Source organism: Rhipicephalus microplus, chromosome 3, assembly GCF_043290135.1.
Source record: "Rhipicephalus microplus isolate Deutch F79 chromosome 3, USDA_Rmic, whole genome shotgun sequence".
In the NCBI taxonomy this organism is placed as follows: Eukaryota; Metazoa; Arthropoda; class Arachnida; order Ixodida; family Ixodidae; genus Rhipicephalus; species Rhipicephalus microplus.
The window spans coordinates 15,050,802-15,070,851 of record NC_134702.1 but is presented as its reverse complement, the minus strand read 5'-3'; the positions used below and the strand labels follow the sequence as shown (position 1 = coordinate 15,070,851).

Below are 20,050 nucleotides of genomic sequence, written 5' to 3'. Positions count from 1 at the left end.
TACCTATAACCTGTTCGTCTGCTTCTTTACGGTTGTTTTGTAGGCGCTGGTATAAGAATGCCTGCTTTCTGTGGTGAACTGTCGGCATATATGTGACTATTTCTTCCCATACATTGCTGGTCAAGTAAGCTGTTCAGTGCGCTTAAGAATTTATAGCACACTGGTTGACAAACGTGGAAACCCGTGGATTTACATGATTTTGGACAGCCTATGCGTTGTCGCGTGCATTTTATTGCAAAAAAAATTCTGAATGTCTTTTAGTATTATTATTTCTGGATATTTCTAAATTGTGGATCATAAATTCGCACTACGAGTGCTTTGTTGGTTAAAATTTGACTACAAAGAGTGAAGGTGACGTCAGCGAACAGGTGCTGCCTAGCGCCACGCCGCTCGTAGGTGACGGCCCTAGCGGCAGAAGGTATGAACTAGAACGTGGGCGCTGGAAGAGGTGCTCTCTGGGCAGGTCAGGAGTGTAGTAGGTCATGGCGTCAACATGGCTGCGCTCATCCAGGTAGTTGCTCGCCAAGCGCAGTTAACTTTTGGCCGTGGCGTTTTCGCGGATGAATTGTTCCGTGATTGTCTCGCTCGACTGCATAGGATAATCGGTCAAGTCACTTACAAGGACGTTAACTTGGACTTAAACCTGCTTCAGGCGCTATCCAAGACCACCAATGGTGGCAACGAAGCGCCCATCGCGTATATCTCCCTCTATGACAACTCGAAATTTAGCATGAGTATCTTTATCATACGCCGCGGGGAGCGCATACCGCTTCACGATCACCCCGGCATGTTCGGTGTTCTCAAGGTGCTGCACGGTTCCGGAACTATACGCAGCTACAGCGCGCTCATACCAGTCGTCGGTGGCGAACAGCTGGTCGAAGCGCAGCGCCACCCGGATCTCACTGTGAGCCCGGACAGCGCGCCCTGCTGCCTGACGCCGACCGAACGCAATTTCCACGAGATTCTGGCGCTGGACGGGCCGCTCGCCTTCCTCGACATCTTGGCCCCACCGTACGACGGCGTCAAGCGTGACTGTCACTACTACACCGTCTCTTCGTCGCCTGCCGGAGAGGACAACGTGTGCCTGCACGGCGTGTCGCCGCCGCGCGATTTCTGGTGCGCGTCGTCGCTCTATACTGGACCTCCGATCGAGCCTTCGACTGCTCAATAAATAGGGACCCTTCCCGCGATCGGAAAGACTGCACATCGTTTCGACGCGGATCGTGCGTCTCTCGATTGCGTTGCTCGTACGAACACCTCGACTCTCTCTGTGGACAACGCCGGTGGTCGAAGCCAGAGCCTTTCGGCGTGCCGCTACCCTCGAGTGCTCATCCTCCCCGTGCTCGACACGAGTACGGCATATTGATCACCTACTTATTTTTCGCTCCTGTTATTTAGTAGCCGTTAGCACTGCGTGGTGGTTTTTTTTTTTTTTTTTTTTTACTCGACACAGCTGCGCTTGCTTGGTGCCGCATCTGGGGTATCATTTACAGAACGCATAGAATATTTTTAGCTGTTTAGCGAAAGTGTTCTACTTCCGTGATCCTTTCTCGTTCTAAAAACCGTAGTATTGTTATTTCGAAACAAGACGACTTAGCCATCAACTCTGGTCACCATGTTTTCTTGATACTACTACTTGGCTCACTGATTGCCCGCTTCATTTGCAAAACCCTACTGAAATACATTGCAACCGTTAGCTCTTCATCACACGTGTTCCCTTTTCAGGTTTCAGAGCTGCCTGCCAAGTGTGGCGCACCATTTGCTGGCAGTGGCTACCTATTTGGCTGTACATTACCAAATGAAAATTGAATTAAATGGTACTAATAGAAAAGCGTTCTAGCCTCTGTAGTACTAACCTGGAAAAAATAGGGTTTAAAAGAACTAATGGTGAATGATGTCAGAACCTTATTGTCTTTATTTTTTTTCTCTATGTGTAGGGTAACATTATTTCTTGGTTTGCAAACTATAGGAAAAGTGTGCCTGAAGTACTTGCATCCGATGCTGGGACAGAGCACATTTATTGGCATTATTTTGTCAGCCAAGATTCCTAGTAAACTGCTTGACAGCATTTGAAAAAATAAACGAATTGGTTTGAAATCTGGTGGTTTCAATTATGATGCAAGGTTGTCTACATGGCTGGAATGCAAACACAAGTAGACTGCAAAAGAGACACTAGGTCACAAAGACAGTTTTATGCTTGTATAGCACATTTGGTGCCATTCATGCTTGCACAAAGTAATAAACAATGTACCAACTGTTACTCCAGTTGGGTAACCATTTGAACATCAGTGGATCTGTTGTAATGTCTACACGAAGTGTAAACTAAAACTTGCGTGCCAATATTTCTAAGCCTTGCCATTAGACAAAAACGTTTATGCAGTCTACCCTAATTTTCACAATTTATTACCATTTTTTCCTTCAGGAACATATCACTCAGACATTTTAGTGGCTGTGTCACTAGACTCTTTTTAAAATCTTTACTAATTATAGTAGGGCAAAGATTCTATTTGCACTCTCTTCTCCACTAAATTGAAGGTCAGAGTTCTGTAATAAAAAGAAGAAACAGCTCCTTGCTCTAGATCATCCCAATGGTGCTGCTGAATCACTTTTGTAGCAGACTATAATTGGACGCCAGAGTTTATCAGATTGCACTACACAGCCAAGGGGCCTGGTATCTTTGCCAGTAATCAAGTTTGTATTATTAATAAGCAGCCAGAAACTACTATGCTTGTTCACAAAAAACAAAGACAAATCACTGGTGGTGGCTGCCTTTGAAGTAGGACTCGTACTCAAGGAGAAAGATTTGCCAAGACTTGGAAACGAGTGACGACTAGCTTCTCAGATAAAACAGCACAGCTACTCTCAGTTCGCAAACTTATACCCCCAGGCTAAAAAGAAAGAAAAAAAAGAGATTATCTCTACACTTGCCATTGTTTTCTTCAACTGCTTACACGAAGGCACAGTTTACAAGCTATTGTGACAATAAAAGGCAATACAACAAAAGGTCCAATGGACCTCCATGGGAACAGTCTTGACAGTGCACACCATATGAGCATTGCAATTCAAGTCAATATTTTTGACGTCATAGGTGTTAATAGTGTCGAAAAATTCGAGCTTTTCAGTTACCCACCGCCCTGTTTGGTATTGCAAGACATGCCTTTACCTTTATACATATGCAAGAGCTTTATAGAGACATGAGTGGTATAAAAATGTTTTTATTCGCACTACCCAATAGAAATTGTGCCATAACTCTGGCAAACATTTACATAGTAGTGCACTTATTTCTAAAGTTAGTAAAGAAAATTTTAATTTGCCATCTTCAATTTAGCTGTTGGATGTACATCTTGAGAAAAATGCAGCTTGACAACTTTCATCAATTGCACAAGCCGTGCAAACTTTTTGGTGCCAACGCAAGCCGATTTCACACACACACAGACAAAAAAAAAACAGGATACATAACTGATCTGTAAAAGTCGCATTGAAGTTTATTACAATAAATAAAACTGCATATGCTCAACCATTCTACATGAGCACTGTACCAAGTAAAACCAGGCATTTTAATCCTAACCGATGTCATTATTTGACACGTTAGGCTTTCCGCATGGACAAGTAGCGAGCACTGGGTCAGACAGCAGCTTGCATTGCGAGCTGCATGAGTTTTTATTCACAATGGAGAACATTCCAGAAATGTCTTCACAGTGGCTAGCCGAATGCTGAGCGACTTGCATCGCAAGGAGTAGAGTTCGTAGCACTAGCGACACTTGTCAAAGGAGAGACCAAAGTTCTCTCGCAAAGACAATGGCTCTGACAAAAGAAAGTGCCCAGCAGTCGTTTCCGAGAAGTGCCCATCCTCCGGCATGCGAGCCCTGAAAAAGCAGAAGCGACGCTACCTAGCATCGCCAGTGAAACCACAAAAACGGGATGCCATACAAGGCCTAGAGGCATCGAGACTCAGTGAAGTCCTCGTGCTCACAACTTTTTATCTGAAAACTGCTCCTTTATAACCCCCTTGCATCACATGTGGGCACAAGCAGTTTGCTTGACGGCCGCCCCTGCCCAGGGCCTGGCCCTAAGGTGGCGTCCTGCCTCAGCCACGGAAATGCAGCTCGGCGCAGCGCAAGCACCGTCTCTTGTTTAATGGGCATCGGCACAGAAGAAACAGCGTCTGGCGCTGCCGCACGCAGTGTTATCACTCTGTGTACTCCCACCAGTCCCGCTCGTAACCCTCGTGCACATGATCCAGCAGGACCCGCCGCCGGCTCTCGCAGTACCTGCATCACAACAGCAACAATCTCACACTTTTACTATCGATCCACATCACACAGTGAGCGTATACGAGACAGAACAGCTAACGAGGCTTCATCACTCACAGAGCTGCCACTTAAAATTCACGTGTATGCTGCATTGATAGGAAAAGACAACACTTAATGGGAGTACAAATGCTCGTTCCAGCAAAAGAGCTAATGAAAACCTCAATGTCTCATTACTGAAACAGCCACTGCTTAAACAGGTCCCGATGTTTCAGGACCCCTTCCTCAGAAGCTGCCTGCATTGGTCGAAAAAGTGGCATCATTTAGCGACACCCACTGAAGAACCAAATGGGTCTCGATACATAAAGACCATCTTTTGAACTGTGGAAGCTGCAGGTAAGTATCACGAGTTCTTCCGCCGATCCAGGCAGAGATGTCAAAGATTTAATTTAAGATGCAAAAAAATTTAAGAAGCTCGCATTGTATTGAAGAATCTCTCTTCCTCACTAGCTCTTCCCACTACAAAATAGTGGAATGGAGCAATTGAAATCCACACAGACAAATTGGTGCAGCAATTTGTAAAATGATGGCACTGCCTGTATTATTTTTTGCATTTTATGGCTTGCCAGGAGTCTTATTATGGCGAGAGTGGTGCTTGTGGTATTGAATCATTATTTTTAGCATCCTTTACAAGCTGCCCAAGGTGCTGAAGCACCTAGTGCAGAGTATATGAGGGCATTCTGCCTGCATCGACAAGTAGCCAGGAGTCAAACCTGCAACCTAGTGCTCAGCAGTGACCATTGGCAGACTTCTTTTACACAGCACACGTGACCACTTCCATCCTATTTCAGTAATGCTGGGTAGCGTGGTCACCCCACCTCCAGCTGCTAAACTGGTAATTGCTATTATTAACCTAGCACATTGTCCTTCAGCGAGTTCCTGAAATGACCTCCAGTACAGCAGTTAGCTAGTACCATGACATCTAGGACATGCACAACAATAATTATTTTTACAATGGAAGTGTGAACAGGTATGAATATAACTCAAATGTAGGAGAAATATTTTTAGCAGAAGCTTTTTCAATCAGGTGTCAAAATTGCAACTGGAAAGCACGTTAAAGTTCATTCTACTGTAAAATGATTAATAATTGCACCCCATAAAAACCACCTGCTATATTTCAATCTTTATTTACTTTTCCGTAGAGCCAATTCTTAACTATAACCCTTTATTCAGCACTTTTTGTTTTATCATGGCTTTAAACATAGTTATTTCAAGAAAAGTATGTTACAGGAAAAGTAGTTACTGATCTGAAATCAGCAAAAAAAAAAAGGCTGCACAAGTCAGAGATGGCTCATTGAACTTGAGAAAAAAAAAAAAGTCTGAAATGGTCCTGTCCACCTAAATGCTCTATATTTGTCACAATCACCAATGTTGGGAAATGGAAAATGCACACACCTGTACTTGTCCTGTACTTTCTGCTTGATGTCGAGCAGGTTGGCCTGAGTTATGTCCCGCTCAAGGTACTCGGACAATTTTTCGGTGGCACTCTCCAAGTCTCGCTGATTGTCCTGGACAAACAGACCATTTGTGAGAATGCTTGCAGAAGCGTCTTCGGTCCTTTTTTACTAATCATATCATCATCAGCTAAATTCATGTCCTCTGCATGGCGAAGATCCCTCTCCATGATTTCCAATGGAGCCTACCTAGTGCCAACTACTTCCATCTTACAACTGTCAACTTTGTCGTTCTGCCTAACTTGGTGCCACTCTCTGCTGCACCTTGTATTCCATCCTACTGTGCTCACCACCATTTATCTTTCTTACGTGCTACATGGATAACCCATGTAAATTGTTTAATGTCAGCTATATTATATTGGTGACCAGTGGTGCAGCCAGAAGGCGGGCTTCAGGAAGATCAAACTCTCAAGACATGTTTCCATTCCTCGCACGCACGTGTCTGTACACAAACACGCACAAACGTGCTTGAAGGAATCGGACAGCATCCAGAAAAAATTTCTTGTAGGAGTGTGCATATATCTGAAATTTTGAATATCTCCAGGGTGTCTACCAATTACATTTTTCCAAATTCCCTGACTTTTCCAGGTTTTCCATGACCATTTCAAGCAAATTCCATGACCGGTACGTCTGCTTGGAAGAAACTGCGCACTGGAAAACAAACTCCTGAGCGGCAAAAAGAAATTATGAGGCGCTCATATAAAATGGAAACCATGCTGCTTTATTGCATTCCCTTGTCTGAAAGCATTTTTTACAATAAATAAAATATTCAAAGACACAATAATTGTCCCTCGACAAACAGAAAAGCTTGTTTACTTGCATCGGCAATGCCTTCACTGTTTCAAGGATTCAATCTCTTGCTGCAGCATGGAGACCTGAAGCTGTGCGTCTTCCATCAGTTTTTGCTTCTTTGATTCAAGCTCTTTCACAAGAGCCGCAGTCCTCTTCTTTTTCCTTTCAGCATACAATACGTCCAACCGTTCCTTCTTTTTCCTCTCCAGGTCTTCCTTCCATTTGATGTTGGAACTTCGAACCATGTCTATCATCTTGTCTGTTACGTCAACTTCTGCAACACCACCTGCTGCAGACACCTCATCGTACACTAACCTCTGTGCTACAAGTGACTCCTCCTTCATATTTTCCACAAGACATTCCTTGTTCACTGAAAATCCCCGCTCCACGGAAGAATTTCCATGAGAAAGGCACAGCACAATCTTCACAAACAGCAGTAGCTCTTCATGAGAACTTGCACAGAGTTCCACCCACAGCTTCTCCAAGCGCTCTCTTGCACGATCAAATTTTCGCAAACGCACTTGTGCAGTGCTGTTCGAGCACACTTGTACATATGATCTACTTGCTCTCTCTCCTTGTAGGCCTGTAAGGCGCCCATGATCTATAAGTACTTCAAGTGCAATATTTAGCTGCTTCTGGCCAGCTTCCACAGAAGCGGCACAAACTGCTGGGTTTAAGCAACTGGCCCCCCTTGTCAGCTTGTATTTCAGAGGTGATCTTTCGATTATCTTTGCTGAACAGGCCTTAATAAATAAGATGCATTCTTTTTTGACACTTACCACCGCAGTGTGAGATGGTTTAGTGATCTTTCGCAACTCACTTTTGGCGGCAAGGCCTATGTCAAAGGCAGCTATACCAATGATGTTGTTTGGGTTCTCCAGATCAATTTTTATCAGTTTTGAAAATGTGCCTGCAGCATCCAGCTTTTCCTTTAGCACGATTCGTCCCAGCAGTGACCGCAACAGGCCGTCCAGTGCTGTTGCAAGAAAAGGTAGCATCGGCTTTTCTGTCTGAAACTCAGCCAAAAATGGCTCCAATTCTTCTGAAACTGAAAGCATAAAGGCCAGCTTTACTGGCAGCATCTCGTCTTTCACAGCCGTCTCGACATGAGCATAGCTGCCACACGCTGGAAGTTTCTTTTCTTTCTTGACATGCTCAACATATTTGACCACATTTGGGAGGACTTGCAGTGCCCTAGCAAGAGCCTTGCCATTTTCCAGCCAGCGCACTGAGCAAAACTTTAGCGGAAACAGTATGCTCCCTGTGAAATTGACATAGTCGGCTCGGCGTGCAGGGACGTTTTTGAACAAATTGTACAAGCTTCTAAGAAACACTACTGTGTTCCACTTTGTCACATTGTGGCCTGTTTTAAATGCACCACTCACAACGTGCAGTCCGCAGCTTCCAATGTCCACAATATTCTGATTTCCATCAGACGCAGAAAACTCTTGCTTCAACGACTTCAACAACTTCAAATTGACGTTTGGACCATCCATCGAAAGTTGAAGTATTTTTGCCGGCTCAATGTTCTCAGTGGCTTTTTGAAAGCGGCAGCTAAATCTTCTGCGCGAGTGTGTCCTAAAAAACAGGACGTCAGGTAGCGGGTTTTGACAACGTCGTCAGCTGGGTCCCAAAACCTGATCAAAACGTCCATTTGCTCTTTCTGAGCAATTTTGTTCAGGGACTCGTCAAAAGCCACGACCACGTGTGGGACACTATGCAGCTTTGATAGCAGCCTGTTTCGGAAGTACGGGGCTATACCGTAACAAATTGTATAGCCAACTTTGTCCTTGCCAAGTTGCAACTTCTTCGCGACGTCGCACGTGGGGAACATGATGGGAAAAAGCGCCGCTGACGCTGCTGCTGAACGAAACGATCCATGGGTCGCTATAGTGTTCAGACACCAAACAACTTCTGCTTTCGTGACACATTTTTTGACCAGAAACCCATTTAAGGATGCCTTCCCGTCAGGCGCGACGGCCACCGGTTTAGCAGGCACGCTTTCAGCACTCGTGCTTGGCACAGTCGATACACATTCACTCGTAGTCGCAGCAGTCATGGAACACGGCAAGTTGGGTCCAGCACCGAAAAACGCGCGGATGTTTGTCTGGGAAGCACTTTGCACAATGCTCACAGCAGTTAGGTGTTTCTTGCTCACAGCGTGACTGGAGACAGCAGCGATGCCCATATTGCTAAGCGAGAAAGTCTTCTTGCATGCTGCACAGTGAGCCTTACTTGTATCGTTCGGCACTGCTCTAATCCATGAGGCGTGCTCGGATATTTCCGCGTTCACCCAATCAGGGTTAAACGAACACTTCTTCGCAAGAGGCATAGCAACTCACTGCATGCTCACGGCATCACAAGAAGAATGGCAATATGGCTGCAGCCCAGGCATCTTGATATGTGGATTGGATTGGATTGGATCCGATCTGGATTACCATATTTGCTCTACTACTGTTTTTGTATCCCAGTCCAATTTACGCACCTGTAAACTACACATTTCAGTAAAAAAATAATTACGACTCGCATATTCTGTGCACCTTGCCCTCTGCTGATGGCACTTCCAGCCTAACCAGAAAACCCTCAAGCCGAGCCGAGATCGCGGCCAAGACAAACATGCACAATTTTATGCGCGTGAGTAACGTTGTACTCGGAAAGTAGAAGCGCCAGCTATGCACTGCTTTTTTTTTAACTATGCTTCTGCTTAGCTGTTCTGTGTGGTTTAAGGAGCGATTTTTAAAGCTTTGATTAATGCTAATGAATATTTTCGTGACGATCTGAAAGACTACAGTCAGTTTCCATGACCTGGCCGGATTTTTCAGAAATTCCCTGACTTTTCCCTGACTTTTCCAGGCGTGTTCAAATTCCCTGACTTTTCCAGGTTTTCCAGGTTTTCCAGGTTGGTAGACACCCTGATCTCGCTAGTGTTAGCTGTTCAATTCAATTCACAATGAAATTTCACTATTCCAACTTCTTAAAGACAAATACAGTCAACAACAGATTAAAAGATACCCCTTAAAATTTTCAATATGCTTCACCTCACCATCTTTCATATTGCGGCAAAGATGCCTTTCAGGTTCAGCTGTAGTCAAACTTTAAAAAACATCTAATTGAAAGCGGCCGCTTCAGATTTTCAAACGCTTCAACTACAGTGGCTGCAATAGGAAAGTGTGATGAGCGGCAAGCGGCGCCTACAAAGCTCACAGAAGCCTCCGAGGAGGAGCCGCATGGAGGTGCGCGCAATCGTTTATACGTCCTTTGCACGTTTCCGACAGTTTCGTCGGGCGCGTTCGTCCTCATTTTTTAAATTGCGGTGGCACTCTGACACCAATGCTTCTGTATGCACTCTCATGGCGCGAAAACAAAGTCATTGCTTCGTCCCGGGGTTCACTACAGGCTACAAGTCAGCTAAAAAGAAGCATGCGTTGTTCGTCGTTACGAAGGACGAAGCGCTGTTAGCGCAGTGGCGGAGAGTGATCCCGCGCGCTGACAAGCTGCTTCAAGAAAACTCTGCTGTGTGCGAGCTGCACTTCGGCAAGAGGTACATCTCCCGGCACTTGGAGAACACTGTGATTAGCGAAATTGCCCGCATTGAAAGTAGTACACCCATGGGCGTGCTTGCCGTTCGGGGGGGAGGGGATGTTGCGAAGGTTCATTTCAGGGTGCCTCCTTACTATTAAATCAGCGTATGAGCCAGATTTTACGCCCCTCTTCTAGATGACTAAAAGAGTGCCCCGCTGCCTAGTGAATGTATAGAACAGATTTAGCGCCCCTCTCCCAGGTGGTCAGCCACTTTGCTCCCCTCGTGCGGACGTCTATGGGTAGGCCTTTCGGAGAAGCTCTTCACATTTGTAGATGCCTTTGAAATCACTTTTTCAAAGTGCTTTAGCTACAGCGAGCCTCACAATGAGAGCTTGGAAGAGCTTGTTTCCTGCTTTAAAAAAAAAAAACATGTCGCACTGGGCTGCGCACAACATGATCGGAGCCTCACTAATCCAGTAAACAAGTTTTTTCTGCTCACCCATTTGCCTTTTTACACAAAGGTACTCCACAAGGAGTTAGAATTTTTCCGTGAAAAGAGGTACCTGAAGCTCAGGTGCATCACCTAGGCTGGCAGCCCAATGTTCTGTGGGGCGCTTGTGAAATATAAAACTTTTTTCTTGGGATAAAAATAGACCCACGACGAACTATTAAGAATGCATTGTTGTAAACAGACAGTCAGTCACTCGGAGATGTGTTGTATGACCTGTGTGCAGAAAATAAAAGGTTTTCATTCAAATACCACTCGTCATTCTCGTCTCTAAGTTTGACGTTACGGGCTTTATTTACAGATTAGTGCTTGAGGAAATGATGGTTCGCTGTGGAAAGTGTTGCAAGCAATGGCTCACAACTGAGTTCATTGTTCTACTCTTCTACCACTTCACATCGATAAAATGTTTCAGTTCCGTCGCGCTCTCACTTTCGGCATCCTGTCGACCTGACGATATTTCCGATCAGTCGTGCACCCGCGTAGGCATCCTGTTTTCCAGAAGCTAATTAACGTATTTTTTCGGTCGCCATTTGAGGCCATGCACGAACAAAAAAATATATTTTAAATAATGCACATTGCTCGCGCGCGTGGTTGATTGCCGTCTCTGCGCAGCGCATCGCCGCCTTGGGTGACGTGCAAACGTGTGCCAGCGCCATCTGGCGGTTTCCTCACAAGGCGTTACGCGCTAGCCGGCACGTTCATCACACTTCTCTATTCTAGCCACTGTAGCTTCAACTCGTCACACTCTATTGCGGCAAAGCTGCCTTTCAGGCTCCACTGCCGTCACAAATTTATTGACTCAAGAATATGCTGTCTCCAACTTGGAGATAACAGATGTGGCAGAAGTGGGGACTAATGCTGTTTTGTAGGCTTGTGCCAATAGTGAATTTTTGGTTCAAAGCAAATTTGAAGCAATTAGTGATATTTATCAAATAATTTAGAATCGAATTCGAATGGTATGTATGACATATAAAAAAGCGAATATTTATCATGACCCGACTAACCAGCAATATATTTCTTTTGAATTTAAATAGGGGATCCATGCAAATGGCATTTATTATTTCGTTCAAAGGAAGTCGAAACAACCTTGAGCAGTAGTTTCAGTATGCAAGTGATAACCAGTAAGATACTTTGTTTTAAAATTGATTATACTGGGATCGTATAAGCTGTCATAACAAGCTTAATAAAATGAAGAATTGATTTGAGGGCAACATGTTCCTTTTAAGGGGGGCCATGGGACCCGATAGTGAAATATAGTATTAGGCCTAGAAACATTATTTTTTCAGGGAATATTCAGCTTTGTACACTGATGGAAAGTATGTAATTACATTTTCTTTATATCAATCCAAAAAAAAGTTACAACTATTCTTATTTTGGGGAATATTTATGAATACTTACGAATTTGGGATGTGACTTACATAGAAAGCACTGCATCAAAAGAGCTATAATTGAACCTGTATATTGCTGAATATTCAAATAGTGCAAATACACAATCGCATGCCAGTATCTAAATTTTACCCAAAGTTATGAAGTTTTTATGTCGCCATCTCTTAGCTCTGAATTTTCACTGGTGATTTCTGAAAAATTTCAAAGCTTTACAATGTCCTTAAACATTTTATCAAGGTTTTCTTGCACACTGCAATCCCCTAGCATTCAAAAAAAAAAAAGATCAAGAAAATCGAATCAGTATTAGCGACACAGTGCTTATCCCGAAATTCAAAACATGCAAAAATCTCTATTTGAGAAAAATGCAAAAAAACTGAAGTTGTGAAAATGAAAATTTCATGCATGAAAGCCACAGCACTTGTATTCACAATCACTCAGAAAGCCCCTGCGGAGTAGTCTGAAGAAATCTTTTGCTTGTGCTTCTTCTTTGCGGCTGCCTGGAACGCTGCTGAAGATGCACGTTTTCTCTCCGAGCCGACGGCACGGCGATAGTCTTTCTCAGCCGCCCGCTGGTTACCTGTGCATGTTTGGTCTAGCTGCAGTTCACGCAAAATATTCTCTAAGTTGAAATGCATAACAGCATCTGCAATGGCAGTCTCAACGGCAAACAATGACGCGTTCTTGTCCTTCGGTGAGAGGCTCCTAATGACCAAATGCAAGGACTCATTCGCATTCTGCATCTTCCTTCTGGTGCATCTCTGCAGGAGCTTCTTGTTGGACAAGCATTCATAAACAGGACACAGTGCATTGCTCACAGCCTCTGGCGAATTGCACTTGCTTTTTGGGATGGGCTCATTCCTCGCCATGGCTGCATTATGTTTGCACCAAGACTCGGGGCCGTGTGGACAGAAGCTGCGGTTTGATTTCTCGTCAGTAGGTGTCACATGATAATACGTAGCCCACATAGCCTTGTGCATCTCATCCACATTCCCAGAATGGGATTTCAAAGCCCAGCCATAATATAAATCTTCAATTTTGTGATGAGGTCACCCGTGAGGCGGCCCTTGCCACTGATGCGCTTGCTGCTGTCCCCTTTGTGCTTCTGCACAAGGTTCCAAAGCGCAGTCCCTATGCGCTTCTGCACATGGTTCAAGCAGTCTTCTTTTTCAACATTTATGAAGCTGTACAACTTAGCTTCTTTGACAACACTGTACGACCGGCTGTCACCATCACAAAGCATGGTGGTGTACCTGAGGCCATGAACCAAAGGGAGCGCTGAAATAAAATCATCGCTGCCTCTACTTCCATTTGGCCAGCCTTGCATGAGGTATTTTTCTGGCATGAATGTTTCCATTCAGAGTATTTCGGGCTCTCGGGTTTCGGACCACATCCACAGCCGAGGCAAAAATTAGAATGCACAACATAGTCTAACACATAACCTGAAAAAACTTCTATCACAGTGGCTATTCCAATGTGAGAGGTGTGTCCACTTGTGTGCCAAGCTTCCATCAAAAAAGACGGCAATATTTTCGGGGTTGCCGAAATTGAGGTCCTTGTAGAGGCACTTTACCACTGTGGCACACTTAGTCAAATGTTCGGCACAAGCTCTTGTTCCTGCTGGCTGAAGCTTCATTTTCAAGTACTCTTGGTAGGTTTTCACGTGAAGGCCCCGATGTGATACACCGATAGCGGCAAAGACGTCATTCAGAGCTGACTGACCATTCCCAGCGCCGTGCGAACGTTGATTTCAAACGGGTTGCAGTTACTGCTGCCCCCAACTTGTCGCGAGCTCCATTTCGAACTAACTTCTCTGCAGTTGCTGCAGTGAAGCTTCAGCTTAACGGCTACGCCGTACTCACGCACATAGCGTTCGATGGTCAACTGACCACGGCACACTCTGCAAGCAGAATGTTCGTTTAGTAAACTGTTCACCATGTCGAGGTCAACCATGGTATACGTCAGGGCCGACGAACTTTCAGTGCCGCGCTGACTCTCGAGAACACTCATTTTTGCGATCGGTCGCCGAAACCGAGGAAAGTTCCGCTGCTTCTTGCTGGGCGCGACACTCGATGAGTTCTTGATCAGCCAATGTCAAAAATGTCGCGTCTATCCTCACAGCTTGATCACCCATACTTAGTACTGCAGGCAGCGGTACTGCAGGCAGCGGTTGCAGTCGCCGCCACGCCTTCTCCGGCTGCGAGATCTGCTGCAGCAGCATTCTCTGCTGTCTTAATCACAAGCGGCGGCGTTGTTTCCTGGCGCCTTGTTGAAGTATCACCGCAATCAGCTGATTCTGATAGCACCGTGGTCGCCGTCGCGATCGCTTGTGTTTCAACGCCGCTTCGTCGTGGAATCCGTTGCACTCTTCTGCCGAGATCGGCAGATATCTTCGTCGGCAGTTGCGATGATTTATGGCACTCTGAGCGCGTGTTGCCACTGGTAGAAGTTGTAGCGATCGAAGGCTGCCTGTGTGTCGGGTTGCTGCATCGCAGCTACTGCCGGTCTCCTGTCCCACTCGGCTCTGCCCACGTATCCTGCGCTGGCTACGATGACTCCTTAGGCTGCACAGCACATTTTTTCCGTCGCTTGCCAACTTTGTGAAGTGTGCGGAACTTTCGAGCACCGTTCGGCATCTATTTCGATCGCAAAACCACAAAACTTCCGAAATGGTGGTGACATCGCGCGTGTTTGCAGGCACGCGCACATGATCACCAGTGTTGTCAGTCCCCGCGCTCCAATCACAAGCCGCTGATCACTCGCGTGACCGTTATTGACCAAATATACCGCACGGTTTTGTCGCTTGTTTTTGCCTGGTAGCGCAGACTGGCTGGAGCATTGAAGGTTTGTTCCTGGCGGGAAAGCGAGCTCAACAGAAGCTCTTTGAAACGAGACTAAGATGGCCGCGATCTGATCCGAGCAATGCAAAAGGGGGCCGTTTTCGGCGATTTCGTAAGCGAAACCAAGTGCTGGGATGAATAAACACGTCATTTTTTGGCGCAACGACACGTCATTTCGAGTTAATTTTTTGCTGGCAAGTGCAGAATGATATGAAGATAATGAAAATCACCAAACTAAAAAATAGTTTTTTTTTTTGGCGTTTCTTTATTGCCAAGACCCGTGTCCCCCCTTAAAGGTGCCCTACAACACTTTTTCAAGTAGCCATGGAGCCAGTAAACATGATTGTTGCCTCACAAATTTACTGCCGCCAGTTTCTAGAATTAGTCTAGTACGAGCGGAGTTCCAAAAATTTGACGCACGCTGCAACTGCATTCTCTCTTCTTGTCTTGATGAAACACAGTTAAACCTGCTTAACTTAACCTGCTTGCGGAGGGGCACAAACCGTGGGTTTGTGCCCCTCCTCCAAACAAAAATAAAAAAAGAAAACTACTTTTGCGCAGTGGCAGTGCCACGCTTTTAGTCAGCGTCACATATGCAGGGCCGCGCTGCACATGGAGGGCGCTTTACCAAATGGTTTTCCACGCTGTCCGCGTCGTTCGCTTTTCGTTTTCGACGCCGTGCGCACATGCCTAGTTTAATTGCGCACGCATGGTGCAGCCCCCGACGACGTCCAGCATTGCTTTTTTTTATTATTATTGCGATAGCAATTATATGGACAGTCTCAGCTGGTTTGCTACCATCGTTGCCGCCATTAACATATATATGAAAACTCAAGAAAAAAAAAAGCAGCTCGGGCACTGCGCCCAGTTCATCACGATTCGCCAACGCCTGCTTATCTCCCAAGCGTACTTTGCCCGGCGAATGGGGGAGGGGGGTAGATGCTTGTGTGCGCAAGCTTATCCTTTGGTGAAGAGAATCGCGTGCCTTCGACTTTGACCGGAACGATTGCATTTAGTTGCCGGGTGCACAAAGATCACTTCGCTCGCTGGACAGCCACCATTGCGAAAAGAGTGCGCTTTTCTAACACAGCAAAGAAAACACTGGGGCACATTGTTGGTTCGCACTTACCGTATTTTACTCGTATAATCCTCGCACTTTTTTTGCCAGAAAACCGATGAAAAGTTGGGGGGTGCGAGAATTATGCGGGGAAACCTTTCTACGAAAACGTACAGAGCGAAAAAGAAAACGAAGTGGCCGCAAATCGGGATTCTCACACCAACAACTAACAGCAAGCTTTAAGAAGTACTAATTAAAACTTACCTCAACAATAAAAGCAGAGGTTCAACACAAGACAAGAATTAATTGAGACACAAAAAGTGGAAGCAAATAGTCGAGAATTAGAATACCATACGCAAAGCTTGCGGACGTTGCGGTAGCGTTCGTTGCTCAACAGGAGCCCTCGAAAGGTAAGCGTGGGATGTCAGTATTGGGATGATGGCTATTTAACAGAATTTTCCGCAGTTTCCTACTTAAGAAATAAAGTTTACCATAAATCCCAAGGGCCTACCGGCGGCCCTGTTGCCGTTCTTTAGTGCATTATCCATCACTTGTAACTTGAAAGCAGCTGTACAGCTTCAGTATCGCCTCATAACTTGACAAGGTTACCGACACAACATACAAAACACACCGCAACGCGCACTGGCCACTTTGGCTTGGCTTGGCTTGAGTTGGATTGAATATCTGTGCAATAGTACTCTTGATGCTTAAGAGATGGCACCAGATGACGTGCGCTATCATCATCAGTGGCTGGAAAGAGCAGACGACATTATTGCAGCAGTTTTCGGGGGTGCGATAATTACTCGAGGAAAAAAAGAAATCGTATTTTTGTTGGGCGATGTGGGGGGTGCGAGAATTGTGTGAGTGCGAGGATTACGTGAGTAAATACGGTATATCTGTACCTGCGATTATGTTTTATGCCTCGTTTTTGTTTAAACAGCGCGTTAAGTGTCGAGCGGTAAACATTTTTCGTTCGCTCTCGTCCTGTGTATGTTGTTTTCGTGCATCATTTGTGCGTGAGCAGCGCGCTGCCTGTTTCGATCTGCTTGCCATTCTCAGCGTTGATTCCAAGTTGTTGCTATCACATTGCTTCGCCCTTGCGGTGAAACTCTGACTTTCTTTAATTTCGGACAACCGTGTCTTCACCACTGAGGGGAAGTCAGATTAGGCGCTGATGGCAACTCTCCGAGACCATGGTGACGACGGATATTCGAAGGTCGACTCAGCATGCACTTCGTCTTTCGCCGCGAGTTCGCAGACTGGTAGCTTTCGCGATTAGCTGATTAGTTCTGGCAACAACACGACGGCGCATTAAATGGAATGCAATGAACGCGCTAGCAAAAAATGGTAACGTTAAAAGGACGTAAGGCTGGCAGCCAACTCTTTTCGATCCGATATCGCAGAACTGCTACAAAACGCTGGTGTGAGCAAATACGGCCGCTCAAGAGAGAAGTGCTCTTTTCACACAGTCCCTTCGCGTAGAAACCGCACTGTTACTCACCGAGATAGCAAGCGTGCCAGTGATTGAGACTGCCCTGAAAATCCAAGTTCACTATTACTACTCGAGCGACTTCCCTCCTCACGTTGTTTCATGCTCGTTCAGGACGGGTGGTTTACTTTCTGTTTGAACATTCAACGGCAATTCTAACACACGGGAGATGTTATCTTATGCACTTTCCAGGCGATAGAGATGGGCAGACTCATTTGACCTCTGCTTCAGCAGCGCTCGCACACTTTTACCCACTCGCAAAAGTTGTGATGCGCAAGGGCATGTACCGTAATTACTCGAATCTAACGCGCACTTTTTTTCCGGTTAAGCGAGTTCATAAATCGCATGCGCGTTAAAATCGAGTGCAAAAAAAATGAATATGGTCATTTTATTGCCATTGGCATTTCCAAAATGACCGCCCCCTACGTGCGTCGGCATGGCGCGTCGGCCATTTCTGCCTATGTGTTTCCCATGTGCGGCACTTCGTACGTGTGCTGAGGAGTTCATCATCTTGTAGTGCATTAGCATCGACGGCATGGAAGAGCCAACTCCAAAAACTTGAGTGCACCACGATGCCGCTTTTAAAAGAAAAATCATCGCGTCTGCAGAAACGGACGGAAATTGGGCCACATCGCGGTCGTTCGTAGTTCCCGAAACGTGCGTGCGGGACTGGCGAAAACAAAAGCAGAAGATTGTCGACAGCAAAGCTTCACGCAAAGGCTTCAGTGGACCACAGCAGGGTCGGTTTCCACAAATTAAAGAGCTGCTCGGCGAGTATGTGCTTGAGCAGCGAGCGGCACAGCGGCCCGTGACGACAGAACTGCTCCAAGTGCGGGCTATGCAATTAGCCTTAGAAACAGGTCTAATGGGGAGCCAGTTTAAAGCGAGCAGGTGCTGGCTAACCAACTTTATGAAGAGGAGAGGCTTTTCCTTCCGAAGGGGAACGGGCATATGTGTAAAGTTGTGCGGAGGAGTACGATAAAAAGCTTCACAGTTTTCAGAGGTTCGTCCTAAACTTGTGGCACAACAACGGCTACCTGCTTGGGCAAATCGGGAATGCCGATCAGGCGCCTCTTTACTTCGGCATGCCTGGCACCACAACCGTCGAGAAGGGGGCGAAGCAAGTTCGCGTGCTGACATCGGTTCACGGTAAAACTACAATGACGGCAATGCTCTGTTACACGTCAGATGGTCACAAGCTTCGCCCGTACCTCATAATTAAATAGAAGACGCTCCCGAAAGGAGTCATTTTTTCGAGTGGTGTGATCGTGCGGGCCAGCGAGAAAAATGGGTGCGCGTTGCAATCGATGTCTTACGATTTTTTTTTCGTCGTGGAAATCGGGTGCGCGTTACAATCGAGGGCGCGGTAGAATAGAGTAAATACGGTAATCAATTTGGACTTGTTATGGAACACGGCGGCAGCAGCAAAAACCCGTCGAGAGCGTCCATATAATTGCTATCACAACAATAACAGTGTTTTTTTCCTGTAAAATGTGTGTTTTGGGTTAGCTCTGCCTTCGGTCCCACCTTTCGTTTAATTTGCGAGTTTATTTTCCGAATTTTCGTACCGAACCTGCATATAACGAAATCCTCTTTATAGCGAGTTTTCTCGGGAATATATCAATTTCGTTATATCCAGGTTTAACTGTAGCTGGAAGCTAAGCAGGGAGGAATGGCACGGCGTAAGAAAATATTCTACACACACCTTGTGACCTTGAGCACCTCTTTTTTTTTTTCTTCGAATATGTGGCTTTTTAGTGAGATCGCGCACGTACTTGTGTACAAGCGGCAGCCCCGGTAACGACGAGTGCACCATGCTCAAATCAGCCAATGCCTGTGACCAGAGCTGTATATTTCTTCTTGGCTGAGCCCAGTGACTTTTGAGCTTGTAGAGTCATTTGCCGAGGAAAGAAAGTAATTTCTAGCTTTGAAAATTTATTGTGAATTACAGGCCACGTGCTGCGCTACAATATTTGCCTCGTGTGTTTTCGATAGCCTCGACTACCTATCGGCAGCATTTTCTGACCATGTTCAGTAAGTGTTGCAGGGCCTCAACATATTTGCGCAGCGCAAGACTACATCTTATCTTATCTGTCTTATCATGTTGCAGGGCTGTTATATCTGAAGGGGGGGGGGCTTCACGGCAAAGCGAATTGTTCTTGAATTGATGTTTTTTCTATTTAACACCCCTACATTGCAGTGAAACCACCTTTACAGGCAGTAACATGCAGTTTAATGTACATTTATTTTTTTCGTTGCGAATACTTCGAAAATATTCGATAATTTAAATACGAACCGAAGCAAGTGTGAATACTCAGCTATTCGTTCGAATATTCGCACAAACCTACTGTTTTGGACATGAAATTTGAGTAGCAAGTCTCAAAAATCAAACGCCAGAAGCTTTTAGCATTAAAATTTCAGATGTTCTTGCACATTAAAATCTGCAAGGCAGATTTGGACTCGAAGGGAGCACACCCTTGTCCGCCACATCAGTTTGGCTTTCACAGAAGTTAAAAGAGGAGAGGCCGACAAAATAGCATCTTTGCATTTCATGTGTGAAGTGTTATTGGCAACGCTTTAGTTGCACCAAATAAATAAACACAATTTGGTTTCTCTATTGACTCGTTCTTCATAAAACAACTATGAAAACACCAACGCACCAGAACTTCCATCAACCTAGCCATGAGAAATACTT

At 45.5% G+C, this 20,050-nt stretch overlaps 2 protein-coding genes across 4 annotated transcripts in view; one reads left to right on the top strand and one right to left on the bottom strand.

Annotated features, from left to right (window-relative positions):
- Positions 1-483: 483 nt before the first annotated feature.
- LOC119181717 (2-aminoethanethiol dioxygenase) lies at positions 484-1,604 on the top strand. The gene has a single exon (XM_037432963.2). The coding sequence runs from the start codon at positions 494-496 to the stop codon at positions 1,169-1,171; it is 678 nt and encodes a 225-aa protein (XP_037288860.1). The 5' UTR covers positions 484-493; the 3' UTR covers positions 1,172-1,604.
- Positions 1,605-3,460: 1,856 nt separating this feature from the next.
- ari-1 (E3 ubiquitin-protein ligase ariadne-1) overlaps positions 3,461-20,050 on the bottom strand; it is a 39,220-nt gene continuing 22,630 nt past the window's right edge. For all 3 annotated transcript variants that reach the window (XM_037432928.2, XM_037432924.2, XM_037432942.2), the window contains 2 exons: positions 5,706-5,818; positions 3,461-4,271 (listed from right to left, as the gene is read on the bottom strand). In XM_037432928.2, the coding sequence (XP_037288825.1) occupies positions 4,190-4,271; positions 5,706-5,818 (195 nt within the window). In that variant the 3' untranslated portion in view covers positions 3,461-4,189. The remainder of the gene's footprint in view (positions 4,272-5,705; positions 5,819-20,050) is intronic.